Source organism: Oncorhynchus masou, unplaced genomic scaffold (genome assembly GCF_036934945.1).
Source record: "Oncorhynchus masou masou isolate Uvic2021 unplaced genomic scaffold, UVic_Omas_1.1 unplaced_scaffold_1327, whole genome shotgun sequence".
NCBI classification, from domain to species: Eukaryota; Metazoa; Chordata; class Actinopteri; order Salmoniformes; family Salmonidae; genus Oncorhynchus; species Oncorhynchus masou.
Window position 1 is genome coordinate 58,111 of NW_027003142.1, and position 16,800 is coordinate 74,910.

At 46.3% G+C, this 16,800-nt stretch overlaps 1 protein-coding gene across 1 annotated transcript; it reads left to right on the forward strand.

The window, feature by feature from the left end:
• The first annotated feature begins 7,685 nt into the window (after positions 1 to 7,685).
• cryaa (crystallin, alpha A) lies at positions 7,686 to 13,761 on the forward strand. Its single transcript, XM_064958699.1, has 3 exons — positions 7,686 to 8,401; positions 10,950 to 11,072; positions 12,774 to 13,761. The coding sequence occupies exons 1-3, from the start codon at positions 8,204 to 8,206 to the stop codon at positions 12,984 to 12,986; spliced, it is 534 nt and encodes a 177-aa protein (XP_064814771.1). The 5' UTR covers positions 7,686 to 8,203; the 3' UTR covers positions 12,987 to 13,761.
• The last annotated feature ends 3,039 nt before the right edge of the window (positions 13,762 to 16,800 follow it).

A 16,800-nucleotide genomic window follows, 5' to 3' on the forward strand; every position in this document is an offset into this window, starting at 1 on the left:
CTAGCCACTTTAACTATGCCACTTTGTTTACATACTTATCTCATATGTATATACTGTACTTGACCATCTACTGCATCCTTCATATATCTTTATACACTGTGTATAAGACTTCCTTGTTGGTTATTCCTTCCTCGGAATCATTTTACTCATCCTAACCATGTGTATGTGACAAATAAAATTTTATTTTATTTGATTTTCCATCCTTCCATTAGCTTTCCAGGTGTGTTTCAGGCCATCCTTCCATAGCCTTCAGTAGTGGTGGTTCAGTGAATCACACTTGTGTGGTGAGTAACCTTTCCAGGTCCAAAACCCCCCAATTTAGTTCAGTGTGCTAAAACAGTCTTGTTGTGCACAGGAGACCTGGATTCAAACCTTGTCTACCACATTTCCTTCCTGTCCTATTTCACTATAATTTTGTGATCAGCTAAAGGATCAGGAATACAAAGCTCAGACTGTAATGGTAATCAACACAGTCGGCATGTATAAAAGGTTAGTGAAACGCTTCTGTGCTAGCTGCAGCCCTCAACATTCCAGTACACAAATCATATCCCCACACCCTCACACTTGGTTAGTAACCTTTCCCCAAGGTTAGCCCCAGGTTAGCCCCAGGTTAGACCCAGGTTAGCCTCAGGTTGGCCCAGGTTAGAGGTTGCCAGGTTAGCCCCAGGTTAGCTCAGTTAGCCCCAGGTGTGTTGAAGTCCAGGTTAGCCCCAGGTTAGAGCCCCAGGTTAGCCCAGGTTAGCCTCAGGTTAGACCCAGACCCAGGTTAGCCCCAGGTTAGCCCCAGGTTAGACCCAGGTTAGACCCAGGTTAGACCCAGGTTAGCCCAGGTTAGAGGTTAGCCCCAGGTTAGACCCAGGTTAGACCCAGGTTAGACCCAGGTTAGCCTCAGGTTAGACCCAGGTTAGACCCAGGTTAGGTTACACACCACTGTTCCAAACAGAGCTGACGATGAATAGCCTGACCTGTCTAGCGTACTGTAGGATATACACAAACCAGGGCTTCTATTGTCTGGATCATTGATAAAACCCTCTCTGCCCCTAAACCTGCTGACAGGGCTGTAACAAGGCCCAACCCCCGCTACGTCCGGCACCCCTACCCTCTCCCCCATCCCCCTCTGGCCTCCATCCAGCCCCACAATGTCCCCTAGGCGCTCGACCCTGGCCGAGGCCGGTTGGTCTTGGCGGGTGAGTCTGTGGGCTGGAAAAAGGGCCTGGCCGGCATGTATAAAAGGTGCAGTGAAACGGTGCTTTGTATAAGCCTCTGTGCTGGACCGGGTGAAAGCCCAGCGGGATTAGGTTAATACAGCAGGGGGCGAGGCCCGGAGGGAAGTCACCGGGAGAGGGATCAGAGCCATGGGAACTGGGGGTGGGTGCAGTGGGCGTGGAGGGGTCTGTTTGAGTGCATAGCTCCTCTCTCTGAGTTCTTAGGCCTTAATACACACACACGGGTTCAGACACACATACACACACACACACACACACACACAATTGTTCAGACACAAACTGGTTCAGACACACACACACACACAATGGTTCAGACACACACACACACATAGGTTCAGACACACACACATTGGTTCAGACACACACACACACACTGGTTCAGACACACACACACACACACACACACACACACACACACACACACACACACACACACACACACACACACACACACACACACACACACACACACACACTGTTGCTTTAGACACAAACACACACTGGTTCAGACACACACACACACACACAATGGTTCAGACACACACACACATAGGTTCAGACACACACACACACTGGTTCAGACACACACACACACACACACACACACACACACACACATAGGTTCAGACACACACACACACACTGGTTCAGACACACACACACACACACACACTGTTGCTTTAGAAACAATTTTTCACGCTACTTCACACAAACACAATGATACAGACACACGCACACACACACACACAGTGAGGCAAAAAGTATTTAGTCAGCCACCAATTATGCAAATGTTCCCACTTAAAAAGATGAGAGAGGCCTGTAATTTTCATCATAGGTACACTTCAACTATGACAGACAAAATGAGAGAAAAAAATCCAGAAAATCACATTGTAGGATTTTTAATGAATTTGTTTGCAAATTATGGTGGAAAATAAGTATTTGGTCAATAACAAAAGTTTATCTCAATACTTTGTTATATACCCTTTGTTGGCAATGACAGAGGTCAAACGTTTTCTGTAAGTCTTCACAAGGTTTTCACACACTGTTGCTGGTATTTTGGCCCATTCCTCCATGCAGATCTCCTCTAGAGCAGTGATGTTTTGGGGCTGTTGCTGGGCAACACGGACTTTCAACTCCCTCCAAAGATTTTCTATGGGGTTGAGATCTGGAGACTGGCTAGGCCACTCCAGGACCTTGAAATGCTTCTTACGAAGCCACTCCTTCGTTGTCCGGGTGGTGTGTTTGGGATCATTGTCATGCTGAAAGACCCAGCCACGTTTCATCTTCAATGCCCTTGCTGATGGAAGGAGGTTTTCACTCAAAATCTCACGATACATGGCCCCATTCATTCTTTCCTTTACAAAGGAATCAGTCATCCTGGTCTCTTTGCAGAAAAACAGCCCCAAAGCATGATGTTTCTACCCCCATGCTTCACAGTAGGTATGGTGTTCTTTGGATGCAACTCAGCATTGTTTGTCCTCCAAACACGACAAGTTGAGTTTTTACCAAAAAGTTATATTTTGGTTTCATCTGACCATATGACATTCTCCCAATCTTGGATCATCCAAATGCTCTCTAGCAGACTTCAGACGGGCCTGGACATGTACTGGCTTAAGCAGGGGGACACGTCTGGCACTGCAGGATTTGAGTCCCTGGTGGCGTAGTGTGTTACTGATGGTAGGCTTTGTTACTTTGGTCCCAGCTCTCTGCAGGTCATTCACTAGGTCCCCCCATGTGGTTCTGGGATTTTTGCTCGCCGTTCTTGTGATCATTTTGACCCCACGGTGTGAGATGTTGCGTGGAGCCCCAGATCGAGGGAGATTATCAGTGGTCTTGTATGTCTTCCATTTCCTAATAATTGCTCCCGCAGTTGATTTCTTCAAACCAAGCTGCTTACCTATTGCAGATTCAGTCTTCCCAGCCTGGTGCAGGTCTACAATTCTGTTTCCGGTGTCCTTTGACAGCTCTTTGGTCTTGGCCATAGTGGAGTTTGGAGTGTGACTGTTTGAAGTTGTGGACAGGTGTCTTTTATACTGATGACAAGTTCAAACAGGTGCCATTAATACAGGTAACGAGTGGAGGACAGAGGAGCCTCCTAAAGAAGAAGTTACAGGTCTGTGAGAGCCAGAAATCTTTCTTGTTTGTAGGTGACCAAATACTTATTTTCCACCATAATTTGCAAATAAATTCATAAAAAATCCGACAATGTGATTTTCCGGATGTTTTTTTTCTCATTTTGTCTGTCATAGTTGAAGACTAACTATGATGAAAATTACAGGCCTCTCTCATCTTTTTAAGTGAGAGAACTTGCACAATTGGTGGCTGACTAAATACTCCCCCCCCCCACTGTATATCAATAGAGAAACTTTAAGAAGGCTCCTGTATTTATTCATGTACATGACCCATGATACTGTAGGTTACACAGCCCTGGAGCCTAACATCACCCATGATACTGTAGGTTACACAGCCCTGGGCCTAACATCACCCATGATACTGTAGGTTACACAGCCCTGGGGCCTAACATCACCCATGATACTGTAGGTTACACAGCCCTGGGGCCTAACATCACCCATGATACTGTAGGTTACACAGCCCTGGGGCCTAACATCACCCATGATACTGTAGGTTACACAGCCCTGGGGCCTAACATCACCCATGATACTGTAGGTTACACAGCCCTGGGGCCTAACATCACCCATGATACTGTAGGTTACACAGCCCTGGGGCCTAACATCACCCATGATACTGTAGGTTACACAGCCCTGGGGCCTAACATCACCCATGATACTGTAGGTTACACAGCCCTGGGGCCTAACATCACCCATGATACTGTAGGCTACATAACCCTGGGGCCTAACATCACCCATGATACTGTAGGCTACACAACCCTGGGCCTAACATCACCCATGATACTGTAGGTTACACAGCCCTGGGGCCTAACATCACCCATGATACTGTAGGTTACACAGCCCTGGGCCTAACATCACCCATGACACTGTAGGTTCAGCCCTGGGGCCTAACATCACCCATGATACTGTAGGTTATAGCCCTAACATCACCCTGATGACAGGTTACATAACCCTGGCCTAACATCACCCATGATACTGTAGGCTACATAGCCCTGGGCCTAACATCACCCATGATACTGTAGGCTACATAGCCCTGGGGCCTAACATCACCCATGAAACTGTAGGTTACATAACCCTGGGCCTAACATCACCCATGATACTGTAGGTTACACAGCCCTGGGGCCTAACATCACCCATGATACTGTAGGTTACACAGCCCTGGGGCCTAACATCACCCATGATACTGTCCCTGCTGTTTCCCTGCTGTTTCCCCTGCTGTTTCCCTGCTGTTTCCCCTGCTGTTTCCATCTGCTGTTTCCCTGCTGTTTCCCCTGCTGTTCCCCCTGCTGTTTCCCTGCTGTTTCCCCTGCTGTTTCACCCATGATACTGTAGGCTTTCCCCTGCTGTTTCCCATGATACTGTTTCCATCTGATACTGTTTACACAACCCTGGGGCCTAACATTTCCCCTGCTGTTAACCCACCCCTGTTTCACCCATCTTACACTGCCCTGTTTCACCCATGATACTGTTTCCCGGGGCCTAACATCACCCTGGCCTGTTTCCCCTGCCCTGGGGCCTAACATCACCCATGATACTGTTTCCCATGAGCCCTGGGGCTAACATCACCCTGTAGGTTACTGTTTCCCCAGCTGTTTCTCTTTGCCTAACTGTTTCCCATGCTGTCACCCATGATACTGCTGTTTCACCCTGCTGTTTCCCAGCCTGTTTCACCCATGATACTGTAGGTTTCCCTGCTGTTTTCCCCATGCTGTTTCCCTGTAGGTTGCTCCCTGGGGCCTAACATCACCCATGCTGTTTCCATCTGTAGGTTACACAGACGGGCCTAACATCACCCTGCTGTTTCAGCCCTGCTGTTCACCCTGCTGTTTCCCCTGTTTCCCCCATGTTTGGCTTAAGCTGGGGTTCACCCATGATACTGCTGTTTCACCCTGATACTGCTGTTTCCTCTGCTTTCACCCTGCTGTTTCCATCTGCTGTTTCCCTGCTGTTTCACCCTGATACTGTTAACATCCCATGCTGTTTCCCTGGGCTGTTCACCCCTGCTGTTTCCCATGATCATTTTAACCCCCTGGTGTGTTTCCTCTGCGTGGAGCCCCCTGCTGTTTCCTCTGCTGTTTCCCCATGCTGTTTCATCACCTGCTGTTTCACCCATGCTGATTAGCCCTGTTTCCCATGCTGTTTCCCTGCTGTTTGCTGTTTCCCCTGCTGTTTCCCATGCTGTTTCCCCTGCCTAACATCACCTAACTGCTGTTTCCCCTGCTGATTTCCCATAACATCACCCTGCTGTTTCCAGAGGGCCTCCTAACATCACCCATGCTGTTTGAGGGCCTAACATCCCCTGCTGTTTACCAGCCCTGCTGTTTCACCCATGATACTGTTTGCTGTTTAACATCACCCCTGTGTTACACAGCCCTGCTGTTTCCCCATGATTTGTCTGTCATAGTTGGGGCCTAACATCACCCATGATATGAAAATTGCTGTTTCACCCTTTTAACATGCTGTACTTAGGCTACAAGCCCTGGGGCTAACATCACCCATTACTGTAGGTTACACAGCCACGGGGCCTAACATCACCCATGATACTGTAGGCTACATAGCCCTGTATATCAATAGGGCCTAACATCACTCCTTACTTTACATAACCCTGCTAACATCACCCATGATACTGTTTCCCTGGCTGCCTAACATCACCCATGATACTGTAGGTTACACAGCCCTGGGGCCTAACATCACCCATGATACTGTAGGTTACACAGCCCTGTTTAACATCACCCATGATACTGTTTAGCCCTGGGCCTAACATCACCCATGATACTGTAGGTTACACAGCCCTGGGGCCTAACATCACCCATGATACTGCTAGGTTTCAGCCCTGGGCCTAACATCACCCTGATTTAGGCCCACAGCCCTGGGGTAACATCACCCATGATACTGTTTACACAGCCCTGGGGCTGTAACATCACCCATGATACTAGGTTACACAGCCCTGGGGCCTAACATCACCCATGATACTGTAGGTTACACAGCCCTGCCCTGGGGCCCCTAACATCACCCATGATACTAGGTTACACAGCCCTTAACATCACCCATGCTGTTTACACAGCCCTGGGGTAACATCACCCATGATACTGCTGTTAACATCACCCATGATACTTAGTATAGCCCTGGGCCTAACATCACCCATGATACTGTAGGTTACACAGTTAACATCACCCATGATACTGTAGGTTTGGGGCCCATCACCCTGATACTGTAGGTTAACATCCCATGATACTGCTGTATAGCCCTGGGCCTAACATCACCCATGATACTGCCCTGGGGCCTAACATCACCCATGCTGTAGGTTTCCCCTGCTGTAGGTTTAACATCACCCATGATACTGTAGGTTTGGGCCTAACATCACCCATGATACTGTTTCCTCTGCTGTTTCCCCTGCTGTTTCCTTGCTGTTTCCCATGATGCTGTTTCCCCCTGCTGTTTCCCTGCTGTTTCCCATGATGCTGTTTCCTCTGCTGTTCCCCCTGCTGTTTCCCATGCTGTTTCCCCTGCTGTTTCCTCTGCTGTTTCCCTGCTGTTCCCCCTGCTGTTTCCCATGCTGTTTCCCCTGCTGTTTCCCCTGCTGTTTCCCCTGCTGTTTCCCTGCTGTTTCCCCTGCTGTTTCCCCTGCTGTTCCCCTGCTGTTTCCCCTGCTGTTTCCCCTGCTGTTTCCTCTGCTGTTCCCCTGCTGTTTCCCTGCTGTTTCCCTTGCTGTTTCCTCTGCTGTTTCCCCTGCTGTTTCCCCTGCTGTTTCCCCTGCTGTTTCCCCTGCTGTTTCCCCTGCTGTTTCCCCTGCTGTTTCCCCTGCTGTTTCCCTGCTGTTTCCCTGCTGTTTCCCCTGCTGTTTCCCTGCTGTTCCCCCTGCTGTTTCCCTGCTGTTTCCCCTGCTGTTTCCCCTGCTGTTTCCCCTGCTGTTTCCCTGCTGTTTTCCCTCTACTTTACATTCCAAACTGGTCAATCGGACAAATACCCATCCTCACAATGTTTGACCGCTGTTGTTGTGATGTTGACCTCTCCACGCCCTCACACAGCCACCCCCAGACTGTATTGTGACTGAAGTCTGCTCTTCATCCCAACAAAGTACCAGAACAATAGTGTGTGTGTGTGTGTGTGTGTGTGTGTGCGTGCGTGTGTGAAAGACAGAGAGAGAGGATGAGCATGTCGGTGCTCCACACCCAGACAGATTTAATTCCCATCCCCCGTATCCAGTGTCAGAAACCCCACCAACCACAGGAGGCTGCTGAGGGGAGGACGGCTCATGATAAACCATGTTTTTGATTTGTTCAATACCATCCTATTTATTCTTTCCAGTGATTACGATGAACCAGTCCTCCCATATTAAGGTGCCACCAACCCATTGCTTTTCACCCCTGACCTCCTGATTCTCTCTCCGTCTCCCCCTTTTCCTCACCTTCTTCCTCACCCTCTTCCTCACCCTCTCCACAGGCTTGTTTTGTCAGAGCCTTGTCGTCCGGTTGGCGCTGGCACAGGTCCCGCCACGTTACGAGGGCCAGGCTGTAGCTGGACGGGCCAGCGGGCACTCCACCCACCGATTCTGCTGACTGAGCCCGTCCCACCATGAGATAATGCCATTCCACAGAGATCCGCACTAAAGCCCCTCTTTTCTGCCCCACAGGTATATAAAGAGGGGGCGGCTGCAGAGGAGAGGACACGCACCACTTGGGACCCCTACTCCTCTCTACTACTACTGCTACTACTACCTCTCGTCCTCCCTCTCTCTCACTACTCCTAACAGAACACAGGCACTAGCGAGCCGAGCTAAAGCAGAGCAGCAGGAAACCGTCTGTATTGAGTTTGGGCCCGTCGAGCTAAAACCTAACCTACGCTAGTATGGATATTGCCATCCAGCACCCCTGGTTCAGACGTGCCATGGGCTCCATGTATCCCGCCCGTCTCTTTGACCAGTTCTTCGGGGAGGGCATGTTCGACTATGACCTGTTCCCCTACGCTGCCTCCACCATCAGCCCCTACTACAGACAGTCGCTGTTCCGCAACTTCCTGGACTCCACCAACTCTGGCATGTCTGAGGTAACAACTAACCTGTTCAACCTGACCGATTGATCACTGTGCTCAGCATTGGAAGTGTTCAGTTTACCAGGCTAACCTGCTCCGTCCTCTGGGGAAGAATAGGATCCACTAAGACCTATTCATTCACCATCATTCTAAATCTGTAGTCCCTTTAGTTTAGTTCAAACTACCCAAATGTATGATTTGCATGTTTCTTGTTGTCTATCTTTATGGATAGAAAGCAGACTTGGTTGTCAGTGTTTGATGGGGAAAGATGTAATACTTCATAGACAGAATATGTTGTCCTAGCTAACAGAGAGAGCTTGTGTGTCCTTGGGGGAATCGAATCATCCCCAGGTCGTTGCTGTAAATGAGAATGTGGTCTCAGTCAACAGACCTGGTAAAATAAGGGTAAAATTAATCAATTGAAGCCGAGTTATGAGTGCCATGATGCATTGGTTACATCCTCTACAGTTTCATTGGTTGAACAGTATGCTGTTTTCCTATAAAAAAAAGAGGATTCGCAAAATGGACTGAGATTGGACAGATTTGACTCGTACTGTAATTGGCCCTAAGGTGGTCTGTGTGTGCATATCTTTCACAGAGAAACTCAATGTATTTAATCTAGGAGGCCTTCACTGAATCTGAATTCATTACTAATAGAGGGAGATGTAACAGTTATAAAGAAGAGAAAGCTGAGTGGGGGAGACAAGGACATGACCCTGGGGAAGTCGCTATACTAAATCAGAGAGAAGCAGTAGCGCTAGCCAGATCTGTTATTGAATGGCTATGACAGCAGTAGCACTAGCCACATCTGTTATTGAATGGCTATGACAGCAGTAGCGCTAGCCAGATCTGTTATTGAATGGCTATGACAGCAGTAGCGCTAGCCAGATCTGTTATTGAATGGCTACGACAGCAGTAGCGCTAGCCAGATCTGTTATTGAATGGCTATGACAGCAGTAGCGCTAGCCAGATCTGTTATTGAATGGCTATGACAGCAGTAGCGCTAGCCAGATCTGTTATTGAATGGCTATGACAGCAGTAGCACTAGCCAGATCTGTTATTGAATGGCTATGACAGCAGCTAGCCAGATCTGTTATTGAATGGCTAGCCAGATCTGTTATTGAATGGCTATGACAGCAGTAGCGCTAGCCAGATCTGTTATTGAATGGCTATGACAGCAGTAGCGCTAGCCAGATCTGTTATTGAATGGCTATGACAGCAGTAGCGCTAGCCATATCTGTTATTGAATGGCTATGACAGCAGTAGCACTAGCCAGATCTGTTATTGAATGGCTATGACAGCAGTAGCGCTAGCCAGATCTGTTATTGAATGGCTATGACAGCAGTAGCACTAGCCAGATCTGTTATTGAATGGCTATGACAGCAGTAGCGCTAGCCATATCTGTTATTGAATGGCTATGACAGCAGTAGCGCTAGCCAGATCTGTTATTGAATGGCTATGACAGCAGTAGCGCTAGCCAGATCTGTTATTGAATGGCTATGACAGCAGTAGCGCTAGCCAGATCTGTTATTGAATGGCTATATGACATCTGTTATTGAATGGTATGACAGCAGTAGCGCTAGCCATATCTGTTATTGAATGGCTATGACAGCAGTAGCACTAGCCAGATCTGTTATTGAATGGCTATGACAGCAGTAGCGCTAGCCAGATCTGTTATTGAATGGCTATGACAGCAGTAGCGCTAGCCAGATCTGTTATTGAATGGCTATGACAGCAGTAGCACTAGCCATATCTGTTATTGAATGGCTATGACAGCAGTAGCGCTAGCCAGATCTGTTATTGAATGGCTATGACAGCAGTAGCGCTAGCCAGATCTGTTATTGAATGGCTATGACACAGCAGATCTGTTATTGCGCTACGACAGCCAGATCTGTTATTGAATGGCTATATCCAGATCTGTTATTGAAGCTATGACAGCAGTAGCGCTAGCCAGATCTGTTATTGAATAGCTACGACATCCTGCTATCCTATACAGCTGTAGTAGATGTTGCTGATTGTCATAAGAGAGTACAGAGAACAGAGAGGTCAAATACCCCTACTACTGGAGCTGTAAACAACGATAAGAAGTGCATGTTGAAGTTTGCAAGACTATTGCAAGTATGTTGAAAATGAGCGGCAAATGGAATGCACTAATCTTGAGTGATTCTCAGCAGGGAAGAGCTCAGAGACTGCTGCAGTGTTATCCACCAAGTCTAAACCAAGTCTAAACCATGCTCTGTCCTGCCCATAATATACTGACTCATTCCATGACTAGCTCAAACTGCATTTCAACTTGAGTTATATGCCAGGATATCAGAATTTCGATATCCAAACAACTTCTAGTGTTTTGGTGACTAGTGACACACATTTTGTTTTGCATCTATACTCCCTTCAGAAATGGATAATCTTCTTCATACCTCTCTGAGATATGACTCCATGACAACATATAGAACTGAACTGATATGGGGAAAAATACATTTCAGAAGATGAGCGTCACTGTGGTTACCAGGTTCCCGCCACCCGTGACCTTTAACCTTCAACCCCTTTCCCTCTATCTCTCCAGGTGAGGTCCGACAGGGACAAGTTCTCGGTCTTCATGGATGTGAAGCACTTCTCTCCTGATGAACTCAACGTAAAGGTGACTGATGACTATGTGGAGATCCAGGGAAAGCATGGAGAGAGACAGGTGAGACCTCCCACCATCGGTGACCCCTGGTTGGATGGGTTAAGATTCCATCCCATCTAAGCAGCACACACCCTAATCTCTCTGGACGGACAGGCTGAGCTAGCTCAAAACTACCACCATGACACTATGACACCCACTCCTGAGTTCAAACACAATCCCTCTACTATGGCTTGGAACACCAATGCCTGGTTTCTCACATGTGCACATATATATCAGTGGGGGCTGCTGACGGGAGGACGGATCATAATAATGTCTGGAACGAAACGAATAGAATGGAATCAACACCTGGAAACCATGGAAACCATGTGTTTGATGTATTTGATACCATTCCACTGATTCCACTCCTGTCATTATCACGAACCCATCCTCCCCAATTACCAACCTCCTGTGACATACTGTATATACTGTACATGTATAGTGTGAGTGCCTGCACGCCTGTCACATGGAAACACCCTGTGGCAGTAGTTGAAGCAACAAGCGCACCAGATACTGTCATCACTGTGCTTTCCAGGTCAGTGCATTCATCCTTAGGCAGGTTGCTCCTTCCAACTACCTAGACAGAGCCACTGCTACAACAACCAGCATTAACCAGCCACGTCCTCAAAGAGATGCTAACAAGATGTGTATTAGATGTATTAGATTCAACATTTTTGAGTCAGAGGAGAATTTCTCAGCCTAATTAATGTGTGTCGAGCACACCCACCCACCCACAGCCTTGTTTTGTTTACTCTGGGAATTGGTCGGCTTATGCGCATTGCCCCTCATACGAATTCAATTCAACCCTTTTCAAGGCCCATGTTCAGCCAGGATGAAGTCAAACAACCAAGCAGTTACGTGTCCTCAGATGAAACTATACACACTGACACACTTTGCTGGGAAAAACATCTCCAATGATAGGGATTCCTACATAACCAATGGGACAACAAAACAAAAGGATTTAAGAAGAGGGTCACATGACTTAACCCTGGCTTTCTACTTCCTGTGTAAACAAGCAACAAATCGGTCACCCCAGGGGTACCGTGGGTAATATTTCACCCAGTGTGGAAGCTGCCGTCTTTCTCCTGGCTGTACTGAAGGGCTTTACTGAGCAACTCTTTCTAAGAGAAATCATTTAATGTATGTTAGTCATTCCTTTGTAAGAGTTAAGAGTCATTAAATTAGATTACAATATGCTACGTATCTCTCTCTTTTTCTTCTCTCTCTCTCTTCTCTCTCATTCTCTCTCTCTCTCTTTTCTCTCTCTCTCTTTTCTCTTTCATTCCTCTCTCTCTTTCTCCCTCTCTCTTCTCTCTCTTTCTCTCTCTCTCTTCTCTCTCTCCCTCTCTCTCTCTTTGCTCTCTCTCTCTCTCTCTCTCTCTGTCTCTCTCTCTCTCTCTCTCTCTCTTCTCTCTCTCTCTCTCTCTCTCATCATTTATTTTCATTCTGGATGTTAGTGGCCTCCAGAGACAGGCTGAGTGGGGGAGCCGTTGTAACTAAGGAACGTTTTGCTTTCTCTTACGTCCTTTCTGCGTCATTCCCAGCAGCCGCACATGTTTTTTTCTTAGAGTGCTGAATTCACATGGTTAGGCCTGTATCTGACAGTGTGAAGGGATAATGATTTAAAAAGCACCATAAAAAACATTCATCATTTTCCATCTAAAGTGTTGAACGTGGACACTACATCGTTACTCTCATCCTCATTTGTCTCTCTCTTGTCTCCAGGACGACCACGGTTACATCTCACGTGAGTTCCACCGCCGCTACCGCCTCCCCTCCAGCGTGGACCAATCGGCTATCTCCTGCACACTGTCTACCGACGGCCTCCTGACCCTTTGTGGCCCAAAGGTCACCGGTGGCGGTGGCGACCTCGGCCGTGGCGACCGCAGCATCCCCGTCACCCGCGACGACAAGACTAACGCCGCCCCCTCCTCTTAAGAAGACGGGCGTGCTGCCGGCTGGGTGGCACTGGGGATGCGGGGGGTGTCGAAGGGCGGAAGGGGGCATGCAGGGGGGAGGGGGCTTCTCTTCCAAATAAAGCTGCCGTGTGGCTGGGGCAGGGTGCGGGGGCCTGAACAACACATTCCTTTACCCCCAAAGTCTCCCATCCCTCTCGCCCCTCCCCTCACCACCCTACCCCAATCCCTCTCTCCCTGACTCCACACTTAGATATCAGTGTATTTCTAGTCTAATATTTTCTCATTTTTTAGACTACGCTAGACTATTATGGCAGTATTAATATTCTGGCTCTGATTATGACTCATGACCCATGAGGATGGATAAAGAGAGGGATGGTTGGGGCTTGGGGGGGACAACAAAACAAAAGGATTTAAGAGAGGGTCACATGACTTAACCCTGGCTTTCTACTTCCTGTGTAAACAAACAACAAATCGGTCACCCCCAGGGGTACCGTGGGTAATATTTCACCCAGTGAGGAAGCTGCCGTCTTTCTCCTGGCTGTACTGAAGGGCTTTACTGAGCAACTCTTTCTAAGAGAAAGAGAGAGAGAGAGGGAGGATAGGGGGGAGTTAGGGTTAAGTACGTACCCTTGTCTGGTCCTATAGGACTGCTGTAGTACTGAAAAGGGCTTCCATCATTGGGCTTATACCACCACCTGGCTTTTTTCCATTCCTGTGTCGCGACTTTTTCCAAACCCTTCTCTCTTGTCCTTGAGTATTTCCTGTCCTGTAGCGTTAGCCCTGTTCAGCTGATATCTGCTCACTACCTGAGAAGTAGAAACAATAAAACTGTAATATTAACCAAGAAGCAACCCCTTGTCTGTACTTTCTCTGTTTCATCAAGTATTCATTGGATGTGAACGTATCCGTTGCGCAGGTCAACCGCAAAGCTACTGAGCAAAACTAGACCACATATTCATTGTAATAGAGGTGAGAGTGTTTACTCTCTAAGAGCTGTGATTAATCTTATCCCCTTCTTAATCAGTCACCTAAATAAGTGGCACGAGAGCAGAAGAGTAAGACAGAGAGAGAGAGACTGAGACAGAGAGAATGAGACAGAGACAGAGAGAGACTGAGACAGAGAGAGAATGAGACAGAGAGAATGAGACAGACAGAGAATGAGAGAGAGAAGACTGGGACAGAGAGAGAATGAGACAGAGAGACAGAGAGAGACTGAGACAGAGAGAGAGAGACTGGGACAGAAAAACGGAGACAGTGAGAAAGAGAGACAGAGATAAAGATAAGGGAGTGAGAGGAAAAGAAATAGCAGAGCCAGGGTCAGTAGTGCCAGTGGTGTAAAGTATTACTTAAGTAGTTTTTTGGGGTATCTGTACTCTACTTTACTATTTATATTTTTGACAACTTCTACTTTACTACATTCCTAAATAAAAGTATGTACTTTCTGCTCCCTGACACCAAAAGGAATTTTACATTTTGAAAGCTTAGCAGGACAGGAAAATGGCCCAATTCACACACTTATCAACAGAACATCCCTACTACCACACACACACACACACAAAACAAAACAAAACGGATGTGTATGTGATATAAAACAGAGAGGTCTACTTTCATGGCGACCTGAATATTGACTGGTTTTCATCAAGCTGTCCACTCAAGAGGAAGCTTCTCAATGTAACCAGTGCCTGTAATCTGGTTCAGGTTATTAATCAACCTACCTGGGTGTTTACAAACACTACAGGAACAAGATCATCCACATGTATCGATCACATTTTTACTAATACTGTAAAACTTTGTTCTAAAGCTGTAAATGTGCCCATTGGATGCAGTGATCACAATATAGTGTCTATATCCAGGAAAGCCGAACAGCTGGGCCTAAAATAATGTATAAGAGATCATACACAAGATTTTGCTGTGACTCTTATGTGGATGATGTAAAAAACAAAATTGTTGGTCTGATGTGATTAATGAGGAGCATCCAGACGCTGCACTTGATGAATTTATGAAATGTCTTCTTCCAATTATAGATAAACATGAACCTGTTAAGTGGCTAATAAGTCTGGCTGCACATCTGACTGGCTGACTTACTGCAAATTGAGAAATTATGTGAATAAACTCAACAAAAAGAAGAAGAAACTGTATTATGAAGCCAATAGCAATGATATAAAGAAGCTACTGAGGATGGTAGCTGACTCTAAACCACTCCTATCTGTCATATCTTTAATCGGAGCCTAGAGGAAAGTCTTTGTCCTCAGGCCTGGAGGGAAACCAAAGTCATTCCGCTACCCAAGAGTGGTGAAGCAGTTTTACTGGTTCTAACAGCAGACCTATCAGCTGGCTGCCAACTCTTAGCAAACAGTTGGAAAGAATTGTGTTTGACCAAATACAATGCTATTTCTCTGTAAACAAATGAACAGTCTTTCAGCATGCTTATAGAAAAGGGCACTCAACATGTAAATTGATAATAATAAGATTGTGGGAGCTGTAATGTTAGTGCAGCCTTTGATATTATTGACCATAATCTGTTTTCAACCTCTGCCATATTGTGGATTCAGAGCTATCTATCTAATAGAAGTCAAAGGGTTTTCTTTAAAGGAAGCTTCTCTAATGTCAAACATGTAAAGTGTGGTGTACCGCAGGGCAGCTCTCTAGGCCCTCTACTCTTTTCTATTTTTACCAATGACCTGCCACTGGCATTAAACAAAGCATGTGTGTCCATGTATACTGTGACTCAACCATATATGCATCAGCAACCACAGCTAATGAAGTCACTGAAACCCTTAACAAAGAGTTGCAGTCTATTTTGGAATGGGTGGCCAGTAATTAACTGGTCCTGCATATCTCTAAAACTAAGAGCATTGTAATTTGGTACAAATAATTCCCTAAATTCTAGACCTCTGCTGCATCTGGTAATGAATGGTGGGGCTGTTGAACATGTTGAGGAGATTAAATTACTTGCCGTTACTTTAGATTGTAAACTGTCAACATATGGTCAACATATAGATTCAATGGTTGTAAAGATGGGGAGGTGTCTGTCCGTAATAAAGAGATGCTCTGCTTTTTTGACACCACACTCCAAAAAGCAAGTTCTGCAAGGCTCTAGTTTCATCTTATCTTGATTATTGTCCAGTCATATGGTCAAGTGCTGCAAGGAAAGACCTAGTTAAGCTGCATCTGGCCCACAACAGAGCGACATGTCTTACTCTTCATTGTAATCAGAGGGCTGATATAAATATAATATATAAATGCATGCCAGTCTCTCTTGGCTAAGATTTGAGGAGAGACTGGCTGCATCACTTCTTCTTTTTAGAAGAAACATTGTGTTGAAAATCCCAAATTGTTTGCATCGTCAATTTACACACAGCTCTGACACACACACTTACCCCACCAGACATGCCACCAGGGGTCTTTTCACAGTTCCCAAATCCAGGACAAACTCAACAAAATGTACAATATTATATAGAATCATTATTGCATGGAACTTCCATCTCATATTGCTCAAATAAACAGCAAACCTGGTTTCAAAAAACAGATATAGCAACACCTCACGGCACATTGCCTCTCCCCTATTGGACCTAGATAGTTTGTGTGTATGTATTGATATGTAGGCTACGTGTGCCTTTAAAAAACAATTTTATATAGTTCTGTTCGTGTCTGTTAATGTTCTGTATATTGTCATGTTTCATGTTTTGTGTGGACCCCAGGAAGAGTAGCTGCTGCTTTTGCAACAGATAATAATAAAATACCAAATACCAAATACCAAAAGAAAGTGACAGGAAACAGACAGGAAACATCACATATTCGTTTAACCATTAAATAACCAAATAAATGACAAT